The sequence below is a fragment of the Oryzias latipes genome, chromosome 4 (assembly GCF_053564925.1).
Source record: "Oryzias latipes strain Hd-rR chromosome 4, Olatipes_Hd-rR_3.1".
NCBI lineage: Eukaryota > Metazoa > Chordata > Actinopteri > Beloniformes > Adrianichthyidae > Oryzias > Oryzias latipes.
In genome coordinates, this window is record NC_136240.1 from 33,146,187 (window position 1) to 33,174,177 (window position 27,991).

The 27,991-nt window shown below is 42.5% G+C and overlaps 1 protein-coding gene across 1 annotated transcript; it reads right to left on the reverse strand.

The window, feature by feature from the left end:
* Positions 1-313: 313 nt before the first annotated feature.
* atf6 (activating transcription factor 6) lies at positions 314-27,873 on the reverse strand. The gene is given in 16 exon segments (NM_001278901.1): positions 314-504; positions 5,045-5,129; positions 6,481-6,592; positions 6,743-6,822; positions 7,379-7,481; positions 7,583-7,678; positions 10,124-10,270; positions 12,234-12,325; positions 12,401-12,586; positions 18,479-18,648; positions 21,595-21,789; positions 21,954-22,077; positions 22,554-22,651; positions 25,014-25,092; positions 25,222-25,298; positions 27,771-27,873. Coding segments are annotated over 16 exon segments (1,938 nt in total).
* Positions 27,874-27,991: the final 118 nt, after the last annotated feature.

Consider the following 27,991-nt stretch of genomic DNA (forward strand, 5'->3'; position numbering starts at 1 on the left):
AACTGAAAACCCCTGAAGGTTTCAGAAATAAAACGTCTTCTGTTTGAATGTTGCCGCGCAGCTGGAACTCCTTTGCCTTTCAGCATCAGAGTGGAAAATGTCCTCGCTATAGAGAAGGACCTGAGGTTCAATGCCCCCCCCCCTCTGAGGTCGTCAGGGAAAAGTCAGAGCTGCCACAAACTAAAAAAAAAAAACAGCCTCCAGATCAGGAAAAGACCGACTCACAGCGGACAGATTAGACAAGATTCAAAAAACGGATCCAAAATCCTTCACATGACTTCAGCGACGTCTGGTTTTTGCTTCGACGGCGACCCTACGCCGACCCCACCAGGACCCCAACAGGAGGCGGAGCCTTGGTGTCCGTGGAGGAGTGCTGGTAGAAGGTGTCGTTGACCCGCAGCACAGGCGGGATGGTGGAGGAGCGGATGTGAAGGATCCTGGTATCGGTGACCTCACAGTCGATCTGCATCATCACGTGGAAGTCTTTGCCTCCGATGATGGAATCTGTGGAGCCCAGAAGGGAAGAGGGGGCCGGTTAATGTGGGCCCAAAACGGCACTGGTGCCCTTTTCATTCTCATTCTGCCGTTTTAGCCAAAAACCTGTGCTGTTTACCAGGACATAGTTTCTGCAGAGCAGCAGGAGTTCATGAGTTGTGGGCGGGGCTTTTGGTGCACAGAGCAACTCTGCCCCTCCTTCCCGTAATCCAAAACCCTTAACTCTGATTAACACAGCATTGTTTCAGCTGCTGCTGATTCACAATGAATTGAATAAAGAAAAACTATTTTTCTTTGAAAAAAAAATAAAAAGATGGTTTAAAAAAAAAACCCCACCATTTCTTATGGGAGGGGCTCTTTAACCTGAGGGTGGGGGTGGCGGTGGACGGTCTGGGCTACAGATGGAGCCCGGAGGTTAGTCATGCACTGGATTTCAGCAGCGTGAAGATAAACAAACAGATCCAAACGAGGCAAAGACATGCAAAGACAAAAGGAAAATCCCAGCAGCATCTAAACGAGGTCGTGTTCTTGTGCTGAGGGGGGGGAAGAATCCTCTAAATCTGGGCAAATGAAGAAAATCTGCAGTCGTGACTCTGGCTACTGCTTTAAAGAAACCACAAATAATGAATAATTGATTTTCTCTTAGAGCCTCATGGCGCTAAAACCAAGCAGATCCTGTGGATGGACGCCAACGCAGAGACAGAACCTGAACGTCAGCCTCTAGGAGCTTTTGTTCCTTCGTTTTCTGAGGCTTCTGCTGCATCTGTGGAGAGACTATTCCTCTGCTGGACCTCAGACCTCACTCAGCTTAGTTATAAGACCCTTAAATGGAGCCGGGGGTCTCTTTAAAAAGGTTTAAAGAGACCACATCTGTAGTAAATATCAGTTCTTCTGCCTTACACAGGACAGCAGAACACCCATCTCCAGCAGCTGCTGCATGTCTTTGTGTCATTTTACCAAACAGGTAAAGACTGTTTGTGCGTGTCACCAAAAACAAAAAGCACCACAGAGGATAACCAGCACCTATCCAACACCAGAAACCTTCAAAAACCTTCATCCAAAGAGGAGCTAATGGGAATAAAAGTGGCTCTTAAACGGGATGAAGAGCTTAAATCCCTCAGCAGTGAGCACTTCACTCTCCAACCGATATCTGCACAAACATTTCATCTCTGCATCATCGAGAAGATGAAACGCTGCAGTCAAGAGGTCACCTTTCAAACGAGTTAAGCTCTCCTGACATCTGGAAGTGTTCTAGAAGCTTTCAGCAGCACGGCGAGCAGCTGACGGTGGCTGATAAGGTTCTGACTAAACGGCTGCCTGTGATTGGGCTTCATTAAACTGAATATACTGAACCTTTTTCAGGCTGAAATGACAGATGAGCAAAGGTCTTTTTCAGGATAACTCGCGTGTTTCCCTGTGGTGTGATGTTAAAGACCCACTCTGATGAAAATACTGTTTTGTACATGTTTTTGAGGCATTTTTCTGATGAAAATTAAGCTTAAATTCACATTTCTGGGTATTTCTTTCTTCAAATCGTTGTGAATCAGGAGCAGACAGAAGAAAACGGCGTCTGAAAAAGGTCATCTTTGGGACGTAGGGTGAAGGACGGCGGTCTGGAGGAAGACGCCGGTGTGAGAAACGGATTTCCCTGACAGACTTTGTCGCCAGCAGACGGGTGGAAGAGACGTCTCAGAATACGCCTTCAGGAAAAACTTCACTTGTTGAACTTCTCAGTGACCAGTTAGGAACTTCTGGGCTTTTGGGGGGGCAGGGGGGAGCAACCGTAGTCTATAATCTAAAGCATTTTTTCAGAAGACAATAAACAGAATCACTCATGTATTTAATGCGACAGCAGTTCATAAAACGAGAAAGACTTTTGATGGAACTAAATCCGTTAAAATCAAGCGGAGGCTGTGGGCGAAAAACCTGAACAGCAGATCAGTCCATCTATATAAAAGCAGGATGTTGATCTGGATCTTTCCATTTAAAACCACTATTCCTAAATGAAGTGAGAAAAAACGTTAGCCAGGAGATGTCCTGGAAAGCTCCAAACCCGGACCGTCCGACAGGAACTCTGTTTCTTTTTACTCAACTTGTTCCGTTTAGTTTTTGTTGAAATAAAGATTTGACAAACAAAAAAACGTGATTATAAAATCGTAACACTCGTGGTGAAACCTGCCGTCTTTAGTTCTTGAAGGCATGACCACAGTTTCTGTGTCACGCGACTTATTCTGTCTCAGCGGTTTCAAAATAAAGGCATGACTCTGTCAAAATAAAATGATCAGGTGCATCAGATATTAGAGTTTGAGATGTGGCTAAATTATTGCAGCTTTTTGGCCTCTTTCTTTGTTTAAGTTATGTTTAGGTTCTTCAGGGAGTCATGAACCTTTTTTTAAAGCCATGATTATAGACACGAAACATAAAAAAGAGCTTAAAGGCGGTAAAAGTCAGCTCCTTCGTGGTGGGGGGGAGTCTAAGGGCAGCAGTTCTGAGTCGGACCCCAACACTCGGGAAAGCTGGCAGCTCAGGGACGCAAACATCAACCCAAGTGGGCTTTTTTTTTCCTTCAGAGGATCCATCTGTGAATCACGTCATGGCCAGAACATTTCTGCCCCTCGCCGCCATCCAAACACGCCGCCGCTGCCACTTGTTTGAGCCGCTTTGAACCTGGGGTCATTAAATAAACAGTCTGAGCCGAGTCCAGGTGGCTTTTCAGGGGTTTCACTTAAGAAAACGAAATGCAAATTCACGTCAAAGTTTCAGTCTCTTCACTTATGGACCACTGCATAATCCCTTCAGATTAGCAAAGTCTATCCTCCAGATGAAAAGCATTTAGAGATCGTAAGAAGAACTCCCTAAGGAGCAGCAACAGAGCTGGAAAGAATTACCCCGGCTGGAGTAATCACGCTTCCTAAAGGGCATCCCGAGTCTCCCGCTGGAGGAATGCCGTCCAAGGATCTAGATTAGCTCTAAACAAAGGCGGTCTGAACGTCAAGAGAAACGCGCAGGCTGTCATCTGTGCGACACATGGATGTTTGTGGATGAAAGGAATTTATTGGCTGGTTGTAATTTTTGTCCGTGTTGGAGGAGGAGCCGACAAACAGACGTAAAGGTTTCACGCGGGCAGAGAGGAAAACCCGGCTGTCAAAAGAACCAAAGTCTGGAGGTTCTGGAAGATGATTTATGAGGAACAAATGAAAAGGTTCTGGAAGTCTATCAGCTGGTTAAAAGAAAATGAAAGCAAGACTACAGATTTAAACGTGAAAGTTTCTTTTCTCAATCCAATAGTTTGGTTATGAAAACAAAAACAAAAAAAAAACTAGTGGCTTTAACTGCAAAAATAACTGAAATTGCACATTTCAGGTACAAAGACAATACTCTTTATATAAAGTACTTTACATAAAACACTGAAAAAAAAAACATCCAAAATATTTTTAAAAGGAAAACCAATGAATGAATTTGATGACGTGATAAAAAAAAATGTTCATGCACATTTTGTTCTACAGGCGACATGCTGTAGTGAAAACATCAAATCCTGCAGCCCGTTACAGCTGTTCACGTGACACGTGCACGCCCTTTGCATGCAGCCTGACTGCTGGAAATGAGGAAATTAGACAAAGTTTGTGTACGTGCACTTGCATATCACGTGCACACCCCATGGGTGCGGTCAGTAAGGGGCCAGTAAAACTTTTAAGAGCGGGTAACGTCCTTACAAATACTTCACGACACACCTACCACACGCACGACAATGGTACATTACATTTTCCTGACGTCCCTTGAGGTGGCCGTACGAGCCTCATGGGAACTGTAAAGCTACGCCAACACCACATGTAAATGCATGTTTGGGCTTCTGCGTTCAAAACTGGTCACTCTTCATGTGTCGCTACGCGAGTTCAACGGACAGGCGTTGAAAGTTAAACCAGTTGAACTTTGACCGATCAGGGATTGGCTTATGTATGTTATGTATGGATTTACTTAAGTATCGGCCATTTGAAAACTGATCGTGACGGAGAAATTCATCATTTTGGTTTGGACCTGACCAGAATTCTATGACACCAAGGCTATCATCTATCGGAACAGAGCTGAGAAAGAAATAGCCTGGAGCTACATTAACCAGATTGACACCGCTTGGACATTTTACACCAAAAACTCTTCCACCTGTAGGTGGCGCACATGCACGAGTATTGGGCAGTGACAGTCCAGTGTGAACACCATGTGCTAAACATTCGTTCAATGATTTGCTTTTAGCGTGTTCTTAAACACGAGTCACATGCTAACGAAGCTTCAGACACACCTGTGCTCTCCTTAAGAAGCGGCCGCTCTTCTCTATGACCCTCCACAGACCCGGACAACCAAAATCCCGCATCACCCGTACGGTTCTACGGTGCTGCTCATCTGAGCAGACGAAGAAACATGTTCCCTCATCTTCCCAGCCATCAACAAAGAGGACAACAATTAGACGTCCGTCTTCACCGCCATCGTTTTTCTCGTCGTCTTTTCTACCATTGGTTTATTTGGGGGAAGTCCTTTCCTCCTCTGCCACACTCACCGTTTATGTTCATTGCTGGCAACACCACAGACATCTTGGGTCGACTTCCTTTGTTGTGGTTGGTGGCGGGAAGCAGAAGATGATCCTGAAAACAAAGAGGAAGTGAAACATTTCACTGGCTGGGAAGTTGTTCATCAAGTGGAGTTTGTTTTATGAACAGACTAGCTTAGCCATTTTGGAGCTGTGACGCTAACAGACAAACTGTAGCTTTAATCATCGACTGTGTGACGGAGCGCATGCATTCACTGCCTCTAATTCACACAGCTGAACTGCAGCCAAGCACTCTGGCTTTCTGCCAACCATATTAATAGTTCTGGACCCCCCCATCTTGACTCAATTACCGTTAAAGGAGTGTAGATCTGAGAGCTAAATTCCACCAAATTACACGGATTTCTGCTTCTCATTCTTAATATTGCGTTTTGTGTTATTTGTTCACCAAACATGGAGGAAGGAGAAAAAAAGTCGGCCCATAAGGTTTATGTTGATCATTTTTGTGTCAAAGTGATTTTCTGTTGCAATGTTGATGATTTCTCTCTGAGTGTTGGAGAATGATGCGCTCATTAGACTCCTGTTACAGCTGCTGCACAGAGCTGGGACTTGGGTGAGTGAAGCCCCAATGACAAATAAATAAATCAGGATTAACCCATTTTTTTCTTTGGAACGTCTATTTTCATTTTTCCTATCAGGACTAGACTCAAAGTGAAGATTAGCAAAGGCTAAGCACTGAGAATTTCCATTTACCTGTTGAGTTTTTAATCATATTCCTGTTGACAGTGTTGTGTCACTTTTTCTATAGTAAAATGCAATAATCACATGTAAAAAATAAATAAATAAACTCCCTTTACAAATCACAAACTGCCTTTGCATCAAGAGAAAAACAAATACTACTTGATGAAAGTTAAATTTATAACAAAAACATTCCTACGAGGAAAAACCGGATGACAGCCACACGGCTTGAAGTCGTGCTCTGTCTGATCGTTGACATTTTATACATTTTGGCTACAGGAAAAGAGGTAAAGTGAGCGCAGGTAAAGAGCCGCTGAGTGGCGCTGCATCCTCGTATGTTGGGGAGTAAACTACCATCAAACAAAACTGAAGAAGAACAAAACAGGCTAAACATTTCTCTCTCTTTCATTTTTTTCCAACGTTAAAGTAAACGTTATTATTAACATTAACACTTTAACATATTTTTTTTATCAACATCCGAAAACATACTCTGACCGTAAACCGCTATTGCGGTTTTGGCAGATTCTCAAAATCGAATGGCTCTGAATCGAATCAGACTAATTGTTTGATCTGAAAAAGATTTACAATCAGTTTTATGATCACTGACTTCAGCGTAGTCCCCGATTTTGTGTCAGAGTGCGAGCTGGCTGGGATTTCTCCGCTCTAATCCAAGTTGCATCGCGGTGAAGAACTGGGAAAGAGAAACTCACCCTTCGGAAAGAAACCACGTAGAAAGTGTCCGCCTGACGGTTGAGCTCATCAAAAAAGTCGCTGTAAATGTGTTTTGGCGCGTAGTAAAGCTGCAGCTCGCTGCCAGGATTCCTATTGGGGAGAATTATGGATCAGAACAGCATAAAAAAGCACTTTTTTTGTTTTTAAGACAAAAGAAAATCTGGAAAAAGGATAAAAAAATATTAGAAAAATGAAAAAACGTCAAAGTAAGAATACAAACGACAGCAGCAGGTTACTCACCTCCCCTCAGTGGTTCCTGTGTACGGAACGGTCACAATCTGAGCGCTTTCTGCCTCTTTGCTTCTTTTTAAGTAGCTTTTCTGGGAGGGAAACAACATAAAACTCATTTCATTGGGTAAAACTGTAACATCTCCACACTTTAGAGACAAGAGGAACCAACATTATCAACAGATGCAGTTACAGAAACACAGTTTTAACAACAGAGACAGAGACAACAAAACATAGATTACACAAACTGTTCCATATTTGTGCAGTGTTAATCATTTCAAAGATCCACTGCAGATATTTCCAGCATCTGAGTTTAGACTGAAGCTGAAAACGGCAGTGAGGGGACCGTTTTCTTTCTTACATCGATGCGAGAACGCAGACTGGACATGTTCTGACAGATCTTGAAGAAAAAAAAAAAAAAAGTGGAGGCCACTAATCCCACAATGTTTACCGACTCCGGGCTGTCGGATTAAACTCAGCCTGAAATGATGTGAGGCAGAAAAATGGAGGCTGTGACAGGTGCTGAAGCGGCGCCTTTCAATTATTCGAAATCCCTCCACAGCTAAAGTTGCAAAGTGATAAATGACATTTTTTATTCCTGTGATCTGGATGATTAGATGTGGTTCTTAATCTGCTGCTGTGACTTACCAGAGTGGTCCTGGTGGGTCTGTGGGGGCTGCTGCTCACTCGCCTGGATTTGGTCTGCTCCACTTCATGACGGTGGACCCAACCACTGAGCTCGTGAGCAAGCCTATCAGGGTCACACAGCGTTTTACGGTTACAACTTCCATCGCAGGGAGAGGCAGAAGGAGCAAGAACAAGCCAAGACACCTGTAACGCTTGAATACTTACTCCATACATTTGGTCCTGTTAATGGAAGGTTGACAGGGGGGAGGTGGTCTGAGAAAGACTGGATCCTTCACCACCATCAAGGCCTTACGTCCAGGACTGAAACACAAGAAGAAAAGCAAAAAAAAGACACTTAAAAATAGCATTTCTGAGTTATTCTTTAGTCAAATTGTTGTGAACCAGGAGCAGACGAAAAAATGCAGTTTGCAAAAGGTCGTATTTGTGGCGTAGAAAATACACCAGGGTGTGAAGAGCCGTGAGCCAGCAGGAGAGCTTGTAAACAGAGAGCTCTCAGCAATTGGGGTGGAGCCCCGCCCACAACTCAGAGGTCAATTTCTAATGAACTCCTGCCTTATTTCAAAACCCATTAATTTCCAAACCTTACATAATTCAGTTGGGTTCTGGAAACCTCTTGACAAAACCTGAGAAAAAACCCCAAACAAAGTCTTTTGCTGCAATTTTTTGTATTAAAACAAACAAAAACAATCTGTTTAGTCTGAAAAAACACATGAAATTGAACCAAAGAAAATATAAATGAAAATAAAAAAAATCAATCAATTTTAATGTATTCATATTTTTAGGGCAAAACTGATTGAAGAGATTTATTAATGTCATTTGTTTATTATGAATTAGACATCATGTCAAGAGTCAATAATGGTTCTTGTTTTAGCTGAAATGCTATAGATTCTCCTAACAGGAAATCTAAAAGCACCATTAGAGTAGCAGTAAATGTGGCCACACTCATCATCTGCAGCCTTTCAGCTCCAAACTTCTGACCTGCATCCTAAACGCAGAGACGCGCAGCTCTAAATCTTTCAGACAGTCATCAGAAGCATGCTGCAGAGACGGCAGCACCGCCACCCAACAGGTTCCACCCAGTCTGACGCTGAAGACTCCACGGTTACGCCGCTTTTGGCAGCAGGACGCCACATTACAGAATCTTTATTTCCACAGCTATCATGTGGGACTTTAAGGGGAATGATTGAAGCGGATCATCCACATGAGCTCACAGCAGAAGAAGGGCTCTTGAGGTGTACAGCAAACACACACCTCCATTATCCCCCCCTCACACACACAGTCCACCGTGGTACGACCCGTGAGTCCAGGCCTCATCTTGCTGCTTTTCAACATCGTGGAAAAAGGATCTGCGGGGGCCCTAAGCTTGGGTTGCACATGTCCTCCTCTATTAAGCTTTTTGCGGCTGCACTTGGTGCCATGATCTGAGGCTGATGTGGAGGTTGATGTGTTCCTTCCTGAAACCCGATCCCGCTGATGAATGCTTTGGAGTGACGTGTGACCTGCTCTCCGTTTTTACCCCCCCGACACAGACTAGCACTGCCAGGGAGACAAAGACCGCCTTACAAACCCTGGGATTGGGTCATGTCTCAACACTGAAAGACTGAACTCAAAAGACCCAAGAAAAATAGACCTTCATCAACATCTGAAGCTTCATGTCAAACATGCCTGGACTAAGTTTAGCAGGATTCCAGCCACAGCCTGAGCGGTGGTCTGCAGGCTTTCAAAAGGCAGATGTTTGGACGGAGCCGCTAATCAGCTGCAAAGCATGTTTGGACGTGCGGCAATGAGCTGCACCGGCTCCAGCTGACAACATTCACAGGTGTATCCTGGTCTGAGGCGGTGTAAAGCCTTAGGCACACGCACCCATACGGGGGGTTGACCCATACCGGTGCAGGCTGCAGGTCTGTGAAGGGTTGTAGAGAAGAGCAGCTGCACCTGAAGAGGAGCGCAGTCCCCTTGAGGCCGCCTCAACGGACTTGAGGTACGTGTATCATGACGTATCCGTAAGAGTACTGAAGGTTACACAAACTTATGACGTTCTGGTGATGCAGTCGTCCGTTTCCTTACGCTTTACTGTAGTCGTTAGTAAGGAACGAGTACTGGCTCCTTACTGACCACCAGAATGCTGCACGCATGTGCACGTGGTACCTAAATATCAAAGAACGACCGTAGGATGCCTACACATACGACAATCTGTCTAATGTCGTCATTTCTAACAGTCAGGCTCTAATGGGCCCCCCTTGTGCGATCCACAGTAATTTGGGTGGATTTAAAAATGAAGAATCAGTTTGACACGCCTGCATCTCACCTGCTTTCCACTGCATGTGCACAGAACCGCACGTAAGGGCAGGTGCCACTAGTTCTGCATCAAAAGAGAAGTGGTCATGATCTGTGTGGTAGGAGCTACTGCCTAAAGTTTTTAGCCTCGTTCCTACATGGAAGAACTGACTTGCTGTCCCACAGTAGGAAATGCATATTAATATAAAATGATTTTTTTAGTGTTGTCTTGATGGAACAAAGTAAAATATTATTAAGTGCGAGTAGTTCAGTGGAACGATCAGATCCTCCTCCATGTTAGTTTGGGACTCCACCCACTGATCACGTCATCAACACGTCACGGGCCAAAACTGACTTTCTGACTCGTTGATGTGACGCCACGCACCACAGGACCCTCTGATACATTGACTTGGGATTCAAACCGGCCGCGCAAATCGCATTTGGTGTGAATTCATCTCAACGCGTTACCTGTCTGCTGCTCCAGAATGTGCGTTGCCAGGTTGGGGATGTGTCAGCCCCTCGGTCTCTGCCTCCGATGAAAAACCCAGCAGATGTCTGCCGCTGTGCTGCATGGGAGCAACTTTCAGACTGGAGTCTGGGCCTCCTTGAAGAAGACTGATGAGAAGGGAAAAACAAAAATGTTAATGTTTTAATGAGCACAAACTGGATCTGAGCTCTGAGTGCACACTGAAACCCCGCTGTGACACGTCAATACTCCGCTGGATTTAAAGGCCCTACCACAGAGGAAGGCTTTTCGTTTTCAAAGAGATCCGACGACACAGAACGCACAGGTACAGACACACAACAGAAACATCTGAGCGTTGCAACACCCAAACAGCATTTTCAGATGCAGACCCAACAAAACGATGCTTACATTTTTGTGGAAAAACTCATTCCCAGCAGAAAACATGAATAAAAAAACAAGGAAAACAAACAAACCCGTTGTTAGGACAGAAAGTGGAAAGGGAGTTTGACTTTGTGAAATTGCACAATCCCTCTGCCTGATGGAAACAAGCTCTTTGTCCCCAGAGTCGTTTTATGCAACTGGTCGTGATTAGTCACAATTATTACTAAAGACAGGAAAAGTTGTAATGTAAACATGTCTAATACCTTTGACCTTTTAAAAAAGGTAAATGTTAGCCAAAAATGGTGAAATCCTGCATGTTTTTAGGAACCAGAACAACTCCCTCAACTGGCAGACGCACAGACAAAATGATAATTACAGCACAATGCAACGGCTAATGGCTACGCTTTCCTTTTATTCAATACATCTGTATACTGAAAACCCCGTACGGTAAGTCCAAGGTTTGCTTAGAACAAACAAAATCTATTGATCAACACTCTGAAGAAAAAACAACCTTTTTCTGTATACAGCACATAACCCAAACACCACAATGAGTCACTGGATTTCCTGCAGGAATTAAATCCATGTGTGTTAACAAAGTTACGGTTGGGTAACCTTTGCAAAGCTCAACCTGTGTCATCTGCCATTTTCGGAGCTCCTTAGCTCTGATAAACTTTTTTTTTTAGAAGAATTTGCTGCAAAGGATGCTGGGAGTTCTAGGGCTGGGTGTCACTGCCAAGATACTGACTTAATTCAATGCACACACTCAAAAGTTGATTTACGAGTCAACATGATTTGATTAAACATTGATTTATTCTTCAAACGTCTATCCAGAACCAAGTTTGGTTAAGAAAAACTGTTTTCATAATCTGGGGATTCATTTGAACAAAGGCGGAGCTAAAATTGGGAAACATTAGATTAAAAACCGATGGAAAACAGTTTTTGTTAAAAAAAAAAAAAAAAACACCAACAAATACCATTAAATCAGTTTTTTACCAAAACTCTGTACCGCATTAAAACGCAGAAGCGGGTGCTCTGTTTTCGGATATGTCGTTCATTTTTATTCTGTTCAGTTTCGCTGTACATTTCTAGCCAATCTTTTTACTTTTCCCGCGCTCATGGGAACAGGTGTGGCTGTGAAGGTGGGTGGAGCTTCAGCCAAAATGCCAAAGGCAAAGCCAGTGACAGTTCGTCTGTACTTCACATCAAAAGACTATTTCAGCAACCTGACGGATCAAAGTGACGCGTAAAATGCTCCGAAACAAAGACGTGAAACTTCAGCGTATGTGAAAACAGAGACACGGTGCTGCAGTGCAGACAGACAGGAAGAATGAAATAAAGTATCTTAGGCAGATTCAAGCGCTCTCCTTCACCCTTTTGTGCTGCTTCGTCGATTTTTCTTCATTTTTGAAGCAACTTTTTGAGCACCATTTAGGTACTGCAGCCGGTTTAAAAGTACCGGTTCAGCGGATAAAACCCTTGTGGTACCCAACCTTAGTCAGAGGGAGCCTACCCGGCTACATAAGGGCGATGGTGGGATACACCATGGGCAGTTCACCAGTCCATCACAGGGCAAGCTACTCCCCCCAATGGGCAATTTAGTCACCAACAAACCCACAAACCAAGTTTTTGGAGTGTGGGAAGCAGCCGGAGAAAATCCAAACTCCACAAAGAAGCATCCAGTCGGGATTTACCGGAACGGAGGAATCCAGACATCAAATGCCTCAAACTCACCTCGTTGGTCCGACATTGAACACGAGGAAGACCAGGACCACCATGAGGGACACGGCTCTCCTCTTGGGGGCAGTTGCCTTCAGGACTGTGTTCTGCAGGAAGAAGGCAGGAATGCGTGAAGGTGCAGACGTGCAGGCCGTGGGGGCCTGTTGGACCTGCACACCCACCTCACTCAGCAGCCCCTCCAGCTGCTTCTTCAGGTTGCCGTTCTCAGACTTCAGCACCTCATTTTCCGACAACGCCACTTTGAGGCGAGCTTCCAGAGAGAGCAGGTACTCCTTTTTCTTTTTCCGAGACAGGGATGCCGACTCTCGGTTCTTTATCATGCGCTGCTGCCTCTGGGACAACTTGGACTGGATTAAAAGAAAATAAAAATACAATGAAACACAGAACCAGAACTGCTTTTACTCGTCTCAAATCTTTCACTTCTACTTCAAAACTATCCATATTTAGAACCCGCTGAATCCCTTTCGAGCCAACCCAGCTACTGCTGGAAGAAGGTAGGGTGCACCCTAGAACGTCGCTGCACATTCACATGCACACCCAGGGGCAATGTATGTTCACCAAATAACCTATAAAGTATGTTTTTGGACTGTGAGAGTGCCCAGTGAAAACCCACACACGCACGAGAAGAACATGCAAACTCCTCACAGAAAGATCCAAGTCGGGATTCAAACCAGGGCCTTCCAGGTGGGAGGCAAGAGCGCTAGCCACTACACCACCATGCAGCCCGACTCAAAAGCAAGTGGATGGAAAGGCTGTTATTGTGAGAAAGCAGAGAAAAATGGACTTGGCCAACAGAATTGGCCGCAGATGCGATGTTCCCCTCAGTATTATGACAGAATGTTTACGCTCTCATGCCATTTAGGTCAGAACATAACTTTAGATTCAAATGTGGAAGTTGTGGTGAAGTCACTCGAATCTTGTAATGGGACTGAGAGGAGAAAAGCATTCACATGGTGGCATGCAAACGTACCTAAAGCTTGCAGCTAAAGCTGCCACAGAGATTATTTATGGCTTCTATTAAAGCCAAAAACAGCCCCAGCTGTCGCGTGCAAGTTCAAAATGTGTTGGCACAAGAAGCAGCAGCAAAAACTGAGATAAACCAGGCAAAGTCTACAGGTTTCTCACTAGGCATGGCTGATATTTACCATTTCAAATCTTTACGTTCGTCCAAAATCTCCTGCTTATAAACTTTAAGATCCTGCTCCTTTAAAGAAGCGTTTAAAAGTGCGATAAAAACTTCGTTAATCTGTAAATAAGTTCAAATTTAAGTCATTCGTAAACTCAAAAATATATGGTCTTTGTTAAGAGCAGCAGATCTTCCCACTCGACACCAATGATGTGAGAATTGAAATGAAAGGTCTGCATGCAAACCCAAACATCCCTGTCCATCCGGCCCATCCGGACCCCCCGTGCCCCTCTTCAAACACTCTCCCCGAATGAAATCATCAGATCTGGTGCCTAATAGGACCTCTGACGATAAAGTTATTTGAATCTCTGTATTTGTATTTCTGTCTCCTGAGAAACCCTCCTGTCTCCCACCCCAAGTCTGGGAGTCGTGCCACCAGCTAAAGCCTGGGAAAACTGTAAGAGAGCAGTTACCAGGGACTGGAAAGCAAAGGGGGGGTGTCCCGTCACCTCCACAATGAGGTTCGGGGGGGGGGGGTTAAGAGGGCACAAACAGGCCGGTTTTGAATAGGTAAGACGGCAAAAGTGAATCCCGTTCAAACTGCCGGGAGTTGATGGGAAAAATCAACAAGCCGGACCAGGAAGGAGTCCAGCTGCTCCGAACTGGAGAACAACGCTGATGCTCAAACGGGCCTGGGTGTGAAAAGGGCTAGTGTGACTGATAAGGGGGGGTTCCTGCATAACAACTTCTCAACAGATGATGTGAGAAGAAAGTTGGCAGAGAAATAGCAGACCATCTGACCGTCACGGTGCTAAAGAGGAGCTCCTCTGTCAGAAGACAAGGAAGTGACTTCATCTTCGTTTGTCTATTTAACAGTATATTTATGTTAACATCCCTGAAGACTAAAAAAACTGCCAAAAGTGACCTGGTTGTTAGGGCTACTTAGATATTGATAATCTGCAGAAACTGGTCTCCATGAAATCTCTGCAGCGGGCAGATGGAGCTCAGGAGCCTCAGCAGGCTGCCCTATATAGGAGAAACAAACCTTGGTGGAACGATGAGGGTGAGGTTAGCGCCCACGCCTCGTAAAAACTACAGAAACATCAACAACAACCAGAAAACCCTCCACTTCTGGGAGAGGAAGTCCCCCAAATCAGCAGGAAGTATGACACGCTGAGGGCCAAAGCCGACAGGGACCTTCAAAGCCAATAGGCTCCTGTTGACCAGGGCAACCACGACCATCGGGGTGTGGGACATCATCGTAGTAAAAGAATAAAGACTGATGTGTTGGGATAAACATGACATCTGAGCAGAAGATCAGATACCGTTTTTTTGCTACGCTAATGTTAGCTTGTAGTTGTGAGGGGCTGTAAGCTAGCAGGAGAGAGTGTAAACAAAGTAATGATGAGATGTCAGCATGGGTCACTTCTGCGCCAGCAGTCCCATCAACACGTCTGAGGCTAACTTCTGATGACGCTCTGCAGAAGATACGGCTTAAAGAACGACACAGGTTTTTTTACTTTGGCTTAAAAACTGCACATTTATAATTTAAAGACCACTGGGAATGCTTTTACAAAAGATAAAAATGTAGTTGGAGTGGGACTTTGAGCTACTTATGGTAAACAAAATTTGAGATTAAATATGTGATGTTTAGGGTTTGATTCACTAAAGCAACTGTCCTCTTCCTTCATCTCCACTAACAGCAGGATTCTGGACTGCACACATGGAGGTGATGCATCCACACTAAATCCCTGTCTGCATGGGAGCCCATTACGCTGACCCAATCCCATGATGGCTGTTTACGGCTGTCCCGAAAGCCTTCGCTCTGCTCAACACCTGCCAGAAGCGTGTAATCGTTAGCAGCCATTTAAACACCCAGGCTTACACGGGCCAACAGTTGAGCGGGAGCATTTCCACACACACACACAGACACACACACACACACACACACACACACATACATATATATATATAATGATATAGCAAAACCACCTGGCACAGGGAGGGCATCTTTTCATTTCATGAGTCCAGTGAGCGAGCACAGCTGCAGAGGACGGGGGCGCACACGACGTACACATATCCTAAACCCACCGACGGGACACTAGGACAAAGTTCACCTAAAGTTCTTCCATAACTACCACATAAATCCTGGAACGTTTGTTTCCAGTCATTTAATTACATTCCGTTGGACTTCACATATGAATTTTTAAACATGCAGGTCTTTTTTATAAAGAAATAAGTGATGCATCAGCTCCACAAATGCAGCCTTGGTTGTTCCCTTCAGCATTAATGCGTGCAGACCCTCCCTTTTTTTATCATCTATTGTCAGCTTTATTGACTTGGGTTAGGCTGAGAAACGCCATTGCCGTGTTGGTTTTGGCCTCTGGAGTTTAAAACCTTGACACTATTCTCTTGGTCTGGCTAAACGCACGCGCCCACGGTTCACTATAATCATAGTAAATGAACATTAAGATCGGTTGTCTAGACCAATAAAATTAATGATAAGGACATTTTTGGCTCTTTTCACATAAAATGTTATAAATCTGAACTAAAATGTTAATTTTACATAAAAGGTAAGACATTTAAAGGTGTTTTCTGCAGAATAAACTGCATGACCTCCAGTTGAAAACAAATTAAGTAAGCTGTTGTGTGAGGACTTTGTGGTCTGAACAGTTACAGCAAAAATTTTTTTTTTTTTTTTTTTTTTTTTTTTTTTTAACTTGTCCTGTCCAACAGCTAGGCAAACAGATGAGAGCTGAGGGCCTCTTGTGTTGGACATATTTTATTCTAACAAGAGGGGTTATTCATCTTCAGACAAACCAAAGGTATGTCTGAATAAACCCCTTTTGTAATTGAGGCCAAACTTTATTAATTTCAATCATGTTTGAAAATCTTTGGTGTTGGACCGGACGGAAAAGGAAAGAGGGGAACAAGAGAGAGGGACGTTAGAGAGAGGGGGGGGTAGGAGGGTGATAATAGGAGGGGAAGGGGGGTAAGACCATGAAGCAGCATAGAGCAGACAGGTTTACTGGTTGTTTATCGTTACGGTACGGTTCAAATGTAGTACAAAAAGGGCGGGGCCTGTTCACACACACTCAAATATTATCAACACACCTGCTAGCCGCAGAAATGTCCACATGTCAGCATGCACACAAAACAGATAGTGTTCACGAACGCATACCTATGCCTTTAAACCAACTAGTGTGAAATCTTTCATTCATTCAATCATGCAAACTATTAGTGCAAAGGTGAGCTAACACCTGTGCTCAGGTGAGTGTTTATGTTCTTCTAAAATGGATGGTGGAATGTGAAAAGAAGGAGGAGGAGCGCCCAGCCACCCCCACACCCATACCCCCGCCGCAGCAGCAGCGGCAGCCGGAATTCCCCCAGCGCCACACGGGAACAGGCAGGGAACAACCGCCCCCCGGGCGACCAAGACCGCCACCCAGGCCAGGGCCAGCAGGACCGCCGCGAGGCCCCCAGAGCCAGAGAGCAGGGAGGCGCAGAGGGAAAGAGAGCGCCGCCCCAGCCCAGCCAGGAAAGCAGCCCCCCGCCGCGCCGGAAGAGCCCAACGCAGGGCCCCACCGGAGAGGGACGCCCACAGCCCCAGACGAGCACCCCACCACCACCCAGGAGTTCCGGGCATCCCCCCGCCCCGACCCCAGGTACGAGCCAGGACCCCCCAAGGGAGACCCGTTACAGCAAAATTTTAAAAACAGACCAATAAAAAGACCTAAAATCCTTAAACCAGCGGTTAAAAATGAGGGCAAAGCAATGCAGCACCACAAACGTGACACTGAGGGCATTAATGGATTTAAAGTCCAACACTGATCATCTTTTGATATGTTTTTAAAGCGTTCCCACAGCTGTCTTAATTATAATGATGCCATTTTTTAGCCAGAATAAACAAAATAAAAGTGTCTTCTTGGACACAGTTTTTGCAAAGCGGCAGTGGAGCTTTTTTTACGTCACAAATAAGCTGTTTGTTACACAGCATTTTGAATAAAAAAAAAAAACAACTAAAAATGCTATTTTAAGCTCAATTTCCTATATTTGTGTCCCCCATCGTCAGAATAAAGCCACAAAAACATGTTAAAAAGACACCAAAAACACCATTTTCGTTACAATAGGTCTTTAAATATGGAGAGTCTGCAGCTTCAAAAATGTTTGGAGCACAATATTTGCTGTGACAGTTATAATAGGGCAAAAATGTAAACGGACAGGACATATTTCAGTTTAGTGCAGCTGTCCTGATACCCTCCCCAGAAGCAGAACATGCAGGAATTACCCCCACCCCCCAAACATCCACTTCTGTCAGCATCCAAAGATGACTTAAACCCAAAGCTACATATTGATTGGTTTGGGTTATTTTTGCCTGGGGTTTAATTGAAAGATTAGCAAAGTATTATTTTTGAACGACCGTCTAAGTAAACATTTATGGGTCAGAAGGTGTTCTGCACCGGTCCATTTGTTTTAGATGGCACCAAATGAGGTCAGCAGCGTTCCCAAGCTTTGTAAAAGCTTTTCCATCAACAGATCTTTCTTTTTTTTTTTTTTAAGATACGGGTATATTCCAGAACAATGACTTGGTTCACTGACACAAACAGAAAAAAAGAAGAAGGCAGAGTTTTCACGGGAAGAGACCAGACCTTAATCCTGCTGAGAATGTTTGAGATGAGTGGTTAAAAAAAAGAGGTAGCAGCTGCGCAACTCTCCAAAAATCTGGAGTATTTTTTTCTCCTTTTTTAAATAAACTAAATGTGACAACACCCGTCACGTTGTCCTCCTTTCTTTGCTGGGAAATCCTCGAATGTTTGCGCGTCGCACGGCTGCATACAAGGACATAAACCTTCGTCCCCGTAAAGAAACACAGCTGCCTTCTTAAAAGGTCCCTGATACTTTGTCAGCATGGCAGAAAGAGATTAGAAACGCTAACGGCTAAGGGATAAATCTGGCAGTCCAAGAAAACCAACAACAAACGGGATGCAGGTCTACGCACAGCTCAAACGGTGCCTTCCATTATGCCATGACTGTGTGTAAAGTCATTTAAGTTCAACATCAAAACAGGTTAGCTTTCTAAACAACAACCACAGAAACGGGTCGACTGACTTACATCGTCGTCTGAGGAGGGGGAGCAAAGTTGAACGGAGACCAGTGGGGGGGCAGCCACAGAAACAGGTCTGTCCTGGCTGAGGGTTGTCATGGCAACCACACCGCCGGAGATGGCCTGTGGCGTTTGGATCTGCAGCAGCTGGCTTGGCTGAGACAGAACGATGGATGGACCTGAGGAGGAGTTTTCATGGTAAATGTTGTAACTTCAGCTTTTCAGAGCATCGGTTTTTGTTCATTAGTGAAGGTTATGGTTTCCCTCAATATTCCAACAGTCCCTGAACGCTCTTTGTGTTGATATAATTTATAAAGAAAAAAATTAAAAAAAAGAATAAAAAGGTAAGCTCTTTTTTCCCCACCATTGAGAAAAGAAACTGCCATACATTTTTAAACTTGGCTCTAAATTGGATTTATAAAAATAATGTTTTACATGTGAAGGAAGATATTTAACTTAGGGTACTTCAAAAAACTACTGTGAAAAATACCGATATAATTCTGCAGCGGCTGGATAAACACTTATGTTAACTATACTATACTCAAAAACATTTTAAAACATTAAAATAAAGGTTAAAAATGTTCATTAAGTTGTGTTAAAATTTCTACAACTTTAACCTTTAGAAGATTTCCAACGAAAAACATACATTTTAAGAAAGTTTAAAGAATTTGAGGACTTTTTAAATAGAAAATGTAAGTTTGAATGGCTTCAAAATGTATTTCATAAAAGGTTTTCAGGAGAAAAATCACTCTGTGATAAAATAAGAATAACTATAAATCCTCGAAGCTGATGTTCGGACATCAAATTGCTGTCTCCAGAACTTTTCTGCCTGCATGTTTCTGCAGACACCGTTTCATAAATCCTACGCAATAACACAGTTTTATCAGGAATCAAACCGGAATCCTCAATAACTCTTTCACTCAGGATAAAGAGTCTCCAGCTGCAGATGGAATCCCTGGTTTTCCTCCAGCTCTTCATCCTCGGCTAACCGCTAGTTTGAACAAAAACCCCTGTGTTTAAAGTACAGGTGGAGAGGCTGTTTGCCATCTTGACCCTGGTTTTTAACTTCCACATTCCTCAGAAGTGTGTGAGTTATGTGACTGAACACACAGATGCACATAAACACACATGTCCACCTTTTAAAGAACTCTGTTTATAATCATGGTGAGCTGTTCCTAAAGGAGCATCCCAAAGGAGAATCTTCACCCCTCTGACTGGGCCTGTGCTGGAAACCCGGCTTCCCTGCGGCCGTAAACAGTCTCTCACTGCGAGGTGGGGCTGTGCTGTGTATACGAACGCCAGGATACTCGCAATCTATTCCTAAAAATTCAAGTAAGATTGTTTGTGACCAACGAAATCCCTGATTCGTGATCTATAAATTGATAGTAAAGTTTTTAAAAAATATACATCAGGAAAGGCAATTATCGCTCTAAAACTGCAGAATAATGTTGGATTTTGAGTTTATAAATTAATCAAACCAAATGCACTATACAGTCAATAAATCTTCATAATAAAGTGTCGGTAAAGGTTCTCATTTTCAAAGTAAAAGCATCAAGTGTTTTTGTAGATGTTAAAAATTAGACTGAAGTTCAGTTTAAGTTAAGTTTAAGTTTATTCTTAATGACCGATTTTGATTTGAATTTTGAAAATAAAATTAAAATAGTGCGAAAATCTGGTGATCAATAATTGTTTGTTGTGTACTATTGGGCCTCTCCTTGTATTGAAGAATTATAGTACTGTATAGTATTGTGTTCTTTTTATGCGTCTGTGTGATGTAAACTTTTTCAAGCTCTCTCTGCACCCGGCAGGGATCAATAAAGTTATTTGAATTTGAACTGTCTGCTAATGTGGTGGAGAAGTCGTATCGGAAAGCGTCTGTAAAAGGTTTGTGTAAAGTTTGTCTGTTGTCATTTTAGAAGAAATAATTGTGAGTTTTTTTCTAGTTGTTACATTTCTATACAGGTGTTGCGTTTTCACTTCAAACTTAATAAATTCACTAGTGAGAATTTGATTAGAGTATCGCTGATCTTGATGTTGTAGACATTAACAACTAACTAGCTAAAAATAACTTTTTGTATTCTAACTTTACCCCAACTCTGAAGTATAAAAGAGCCCAACTTTTTCTAGGTTATTTTAACTCAAAGAAAAAATAAAAATAAAATAAAAACTCCAGGAGAATGAGACCAGTAGAGCCCAAAATATTTGCTTTGCTTAAAAAAAGTTGCCCAAAAATATATCCCAGCGTGAATAACCCTGGAATTGGGTTAAAGAAATTCCCCTAAATGTTTTAAGAGTGTAACGATCCACAGAAGTGCTAGCATGACTGCTAGTGAACAACCTGGCAACACACCGTCCTAAGTTCAGGTTCAACACCTGCAAGAACAATTTATAAGTCCAAGTTGCACGCACTAAAACCACTTTTGTTATTTACAAATAAATAACAGCCGATCGTATACTCTTTAAAAATGTGAAGTAATCCATAAAAATCTTGTATTTCTTTGTGCTCCCCAGCTGGAACTATTCAGCTAAAAAGAATAGAAACCAGAACTTCTTGATGACGTCTTGATCAAACCGATCAGCCCAGTAACAGACAGACAGGAGAGCCAAGTCTGTTTGAGAGGTCAGATATCCACCCACTCAGGTCCAGGGGAAGTATTTACCCTGGCCTTGGTATCACTGATGTAACACGTCAACTGAGGCCAAAAAATCTAGAAAGCCAGAAAGATGACGACTCCATTACAAGACGCACAAAGAGACGTATAAATACCCCTTTTATATGAAAGTTATAAACAATTTTGATTTTTTTTGCTCATCATCTGCCATTTTATTATGTTGGCCAAGTTGGACCACATGTGGGTTAAAAATGTAAAGTCATCACCACCTCACTATCTAACAGCCACCTTTATGAAGCCAAAACAACATTAGTAACTTGGATTTTGGCGCCATCTGCTGGTCAAATTAGCATTTTTACATAAAGCATTAAAGATTTCTATCAATAAGAAAAAAGAAAGAAAATAAAGATATTCAGAAAAATTAACTGCAGTGCGTGCCTATGGGTTCAGTTCTGCATTGTAATGGAATAAAGAAGATTGATGGAGAAAACGTGTTGCAGTGTGAGCTCTCACCAGAAGGGGGCGCTGGTTGGATACTGACTGGAGTTGGCTTGACCACAGGCAGCACAGTGGTCTGCAGGGGCTGGATGATGATCGTTTTGGGCTGCAGGGTGGCTGGAGTTGGAGCCAGCGGCATCGCCGTAATCACAGGTTTGGGCTGGATGGAGATCTTCGGGCCGGTCTGAATCGGCCTCCTGAGGGGCTGAGCTGATGGGAAGATGTTTAAATAAAGATTTGGATGGGGCAAGACACGAAATCAACTCATGTTGTTTTGCTTCTCAACATAAAGCTGATCTTTTCTTGAAGAAGTCCATTAATTGGATGCATTTGTCACTTATTAACGAAAGGTCCTTGGTGGCGTCGGCGCTCACCTTGTGTCGCTTTAGTGGTCCTCTTTGCAACTTTCTTGGGAGGTGGAGATACTTCAGAAAAGCCACTGGAATCTGAGCAGACTGAAAGCGGAGACGGCTGTTGCTGTGGAGACAGAGCCTCATCCTAAAGAGAGAAACAACGGTTTTAAGTAACAATGGTAATTCTATGAAACTGTCGAAGGACTTGTTAAAGACTCGCTGTGGACAAACGTGTCCTTGGCTCGATGAGCAGACGGGAAAACTAATGTGCATCTGGCTGTGCTGAGCCAGAGAGCGAAGTAACCCTCATCCTTGTTTTGACACGCTGTGAAAACATCTGCCATCTAAATTATGCTAATGGGACTAAAGCTGCCAACGCCTTTTTTAACGAGTAGCTTAGACTGACGGGGACTCATTCCTATGACAAGGTGTTTAAGGCAGAGTCGTGTGTGAGTGATGCAATCCAGGGGCACAGAGCAGCTGTTACCTACACACCAAACAGGTGAAAGATTATTTATACTAAAGACACATGGAAATGCAAACAAAAAAGGAAGGCATTTGCATTGGAAATCTGCTTTAGAACAGACCGGGGAAGGCCAAGAGTTCAAGGCCATGGCTTACTTGAGAAGAGTACGGCGACAGCGCCTCCACGGAGGACGGCGAGGGAACAGAACTGAAGGTGTGAGCTGGTGAGAGCGAGTCCTCGCTCATGCCGCCATCTGGAAAGACACACAAATGTTAGGACACTGTGTGCAAATGCGTTCTGCCCTCATTCACTTCAGCTTCACATCCTTCACATTACAAGGCAGTTCCCCTTTCTTGTCATTTCAGGGATTTTTTTGTGCAGTTTTGCATGCTTTTTTATTTTTTTACAGTGTTCTTCATCTTGATCAGCTGAGCTGTGTCTCCTGTACAGAATGCTTCAGCTTGCTTAACTGACATAAATCCTCAATCTCAAATATTTGGTTTCACTTATTTTGCTATAAAAGTTTGAACTTTGAGAAAGAAAACTGTGAATATGTTTGCATTTGTCTGAGAAAAGTGAAGAAAGTGAGGAGTTTTACATCCTTAAAACATCTAGAATTATGTAAAAAATAAAGATGAATCCTGGGTGGATTTTTTCTTATCACAGGTTATTTTTAGAACGTAACTCCTGGGATAAACAAGGAGCCACAGTACATCATACAACAAAACCTAGAAATCTATATTTTTATAAGCTGAATGGTCAACAAGTTACTGCTAACTATTGAGTTTATGGGGAAGGGGGGTCAAATTTGACCGATAAATGGAAAAACGCTCGGTGTGAAAGGCAGGAAATGTTTCCTGAGAAACACCACTTCATACCAGCGGTGTCCTGATCAAACCACATGGGGCCGACCACGTGGTTGCAGACTCCATCGAAATCGGATGTCGTCTCCCGAACAGGGACTCGGATGTTTATTTTTTTATTATTTTGATCAGCGCTGTATATTTCAAGCTTGTTGTTTCAAATAAATGCCCTGCTAGAAGTCTGCATATCGTGAACAGATCACGATATTTTACTGCCGTAAAGCGCAGCGGAACATGGCAGCAGCTTGAGCAGGAGGCTAACAGAAACAGCTCGGTAAAGTTAGCAAAATCCGAATTCCTTCCCTACTCACTACGTAGTGCACTATATAGGGCGCTCGTCATTTTGTAGTGCTGTCCGAATTCCAAAATCCAATGCCCTAGAAATTTCCCAGAAGTCTCTGCAAAAAACCAGTGTGCATCGATGCTCACTAGATTGGTGAATATAGACCACAATGCATTGCATCGGAACAATTGTCAAAAAATGTATTATTTTAATAAACAATCAACGTTTTCATCTTCAGAAGACAGTGGACTCATAAATAATAGTCGCAAAGCGCTCATATCGATTAGATTTTAACTTCATGAAATCGATGATGTCATATCCGCAGTCTAAAAAAAAAAAAGTAGTGAGCATGGTGTCCAAATTTCTTTTAAAATTCAGGGCACTACAGTGCTGCACTATATAGTTTTCTAGTAATTAGGGGTTAGGGTAGGAATTCGGACATAGCTTTGGACTTCAGGGGCTCAAAAACTTAATAAAATGTAAAAGTGACTTGCATTTTGTCTTGACGCAAAAAACGACATGCAAAGGCGACAGAGACGGCAGTGAGGTCCTGCAGAACTACAGTTTCCAAACTCTCTCACATGACTCGCTTCTAATTTATTTTTTTTCTAGGTAACAGTTGCACTATTTTTACTAAGATGTTGAAGCTACGTCACAGAAGTGCTCTTTCCAAACTGTAATAATAAAAGAAGGGGAATCAAATAAAAATAGGGACCAACCTGAATCAGCTTAAAACTTTTTTGTTTCATGTTTTAAAATTGTTTTACAAAAGCTCGGGACTCAGTATCAAAATCACGTGACTCGGAAGCCGGAATCGGATCAGGACATCTTTACTTTATACCATGTTCAAGTGAACACTATTCTGACAGGATGCAGGGTGTCCATTAAAAAGTGACAATAGACACTTAATAAAGTAGTTGCAGTCAAATAGCCTGAATGTTTCTTTTTTTTATTATATTCCTTATTATTTGAAGAAATTGTTTGTGTGTTGATCCTCATTTATTGAACAGAGTTAATGGTGGATATTTTGATCTAGGGAAATACTTGTGGACTTTGTTACTTTAAAACAAACTTTGGCTTCATCATCTGGACAACAACAAGCGGTAAGAGGTGAACTTTCTCTCTGAACTGATACTTTGGATCACTAAACATGATGTATAGCATATAAACCCCTTTCCTCCGCTGGTTAGTCCCCAGACACCAGTTTTAGCAGAGCTAGAGGCAGGTTATTATGACAACACGTCCCAATCAAATTGTCCGCTTCTTGTGAAATACGACTAAAACATTAAAAAATACAAGATTTAAGTACCAATAATTAATTTAATTTCCCCTGGTCGAAGAAAAAATGATCAAAAATCGGACATTGCGGAAGACTGTTCCCGCCTCGCCTGGTATTATCCGTTACACATCTGTTAAGATGCTGCCACCATGTGACAAACTACAACACATCAATCTTCTGACTGCTGTACCTGTGCAGGTGCTACCGGACACGCCCTCACTCCACTGAGGAATATCGATATCAAAGTCCAGGTCGGGCCCCTCGGTGACCTGAAACCGCAAACGATGACAATGAAGATTTGTGCACACAATACCAACAACAGGATTTGAACCTATACGTTTCCATTTGGCTGATGGTGATGCCTCTAAATCTGGTAAGTAAAAGAGCAGTTCACTCACATAGCCAGCACTCTCGAGGGCCTCCAGCAGGTCGTCTGCATCTCCCAGGTCATCAAGCTCATCAAACAGACTTATATCTGAGTAAACAATGACAAACACTGGAGTTTAACGATGTTCAACTACTGGATCCATGCGATAAAGATCATGTATGACCTATCAGCTATAGAACAGAATGGTGATTTCAAGACGAAAACGGCATCAGCAAGGTCTTCTCTGGATCCAGATTTCATGACGAGACCTTCAAGTCTCCAAAAATTTGAATAAATCTATAAAACCACAGCCTAATGGCCTTATAGAACCAGAGGTTTTTCTAAGTCAGAAGCACAGACTCCATTTCTTTCTTTGTGTAAACAGTTGGCTAAGGATTTGATGGCTACTAGTGTCCCAGTTTGCAGGATATTAGTATGGCAGCTTCCGGTTACTTTTTAAAAACAACATTTTTTTTTTTTTTAAAAAGCGGATAAAAGGATTTAAATAAAACCTTAGTTGTCAAGGACCAGAGGAACAAGTAAAGAAAAAAAAAACAAGCTCAGAGCCTCTAAGAGTCCTTTTCTTTTATCCAGAAATCCTTTCAGTGCTCAGCACCCAAGGGCACGAGGCAAGGATCCTGATTTCTCTTATATTTTGATAAATCAAATCAGCTGCTACGCTTTGAACAGATACTGAACTTGTCAACAGCCGTGATGCCAAGGGCAAAGCAGACTGAAGCAAGCAACATATTCCGCTGATGAAAGTCGGTTCCTTTCCCAAATGGAGCCTGAACAGAAAACCCGTCATGAATACTAACCTCTCCGTCTCCCCATGAAATATTAATTTTTCCTTATTGGAACATATTTGGAACTCATCTAAATAAGTGAATATATTCAGAGGATTCCAGCTTTATTTGAGTTTTTCTTAAGTTCTTTTCAAATGGATTCTTAATCACGTCTGTCAAATTTAACGAGGGGAAATAATTTGAGTTATAATTGTTTTATTATTTTGATGCTCAAAAGCAGTTACATAACTGTGTTTAATGAGGAATGGTGACTGCAGGATCACATCATGCGATTTAGAAAAAGGCCGTTTTTATCTCAACGCCTTTAAAAATTCTCCATTAATCCTATGTTTTTCCCCCAGAACGGTTCATCTGCATTACAAACTCCCAGTGGAAAAAATGTGCTGCTGTCTTGTGAACCCAACTAGTTTAAGAAGTTCTGTAAAATTTGAAGGTTTTTAGAACAAACTTTCAAAACATTGTTTTTCCTTTCTAAAAGCCCATTGAGACGACTATTGTTGGAATATTGGGCTGTATAACTGAAACTGAACTCGGACCAGAATATATGGGTTAGACGCTTCCTGTAGCCCTGGAATGTTTGACATTTTTAAAGGAAAAGTTCTCATTTCCTGAGAATGAGATGAGGCTTGTGCATCAGCTCGGACGTGGAAAAAAAGATCCAAAACACAACACATGAGTTCATAATGGTTATGGGTTATGGTTATGCCTTACATCCTATTTGACGTGTCCTCAGGGACGACACTGAACCCCACATCACTCTTGATTTCAATTCGTTGGTAGTGTGTGTACATAGGTGAATGGGACTGTGACGGTAAAGCACTTTCAGCCTTTATCAAGGTAGAAAAGCGCTATACAAGTATACGCCATAAGTATACGCCAATTGTTTTCATATTACAAGCCATGCAATATAGACCAATGCAACCACTGGAAACAGGATCGGTTTACTCCTTTGTTCATTCATATAATTAAACTCCCAGTGTATTTACATTTTTTATAGAATGAAAGCTAAGAAAAAAAAAACAATGAAATGTAAAAATAATGTTGATTGTATTTACTATGAATGGTCTGTGTTATTTGCAAATTACACATTGGCAACTGTAATAATAAATAACTAAAAAGAGACTTTAACACAGATTTAGTGTAATTGTGAGTTAGTTTTGTTAGTTTTTTTGTTTTTTCTAAGAAATGACTTAGTTTTACAGATAAATAATTTGTGAATTGAGTGTTGATTAAAAAGTTTTGTATCATATTATGTAAGTATCCATTATAAAATAACCCATTTACATGAAGTGGTTCATCAAAACCTTAAGAGAAAATATAATTATGTAGGAGATCGTCATCATTATTACACGTCATGACAACAACTAGACAGCCACTATCATGTGCCTTTAATAGGTTAAAATTGCATTTACAAAAACGAAATCGAACTTAAATGCAGAGTATTTTTGTCTTTTGCAGCAATAACTTTGACTCTATATCAAAAATCCTACAGAAGTTTGCGTAAAAACACCGAATCAGACGTTTCTTCCATTAGCGGTTTCAGCAAATTACGTCATTTCAGCATCCACAGCTAATGCTAACCGAGGAGCTAAAGCTAACCAAACAATACGTTTATTAAACTCATAGACCAACAGCTTTAAACAACAGGCATGTTTTAATGTAACCGCACAGTTTTATTCACTATTTAACGCAAATTAGGACATAAAGTAACGGGTGTGGAGCAGTTGGCCCCTTGTCTGAATCTTTTTCTAGAAAGAACGAGCGCCCCCCTTACCCCACTCCTCTCCTCCGTGGTCGATGGAGGTGATGGCTGCCTCACTATCCATAACTGGGTACTGCTGATGGTTGGTAAAGTCTAACATTAAATCTGTCGACATCTTTGTAGCGATACATTAGTGACTTATCAGGCTCAAGCGAATCAAACCCGGGCAGAATCGCGCATCACGTCGCTGTCAAACTGTAAGGGGTGTTGCATAAAGCTTCGCGTGACGCTCA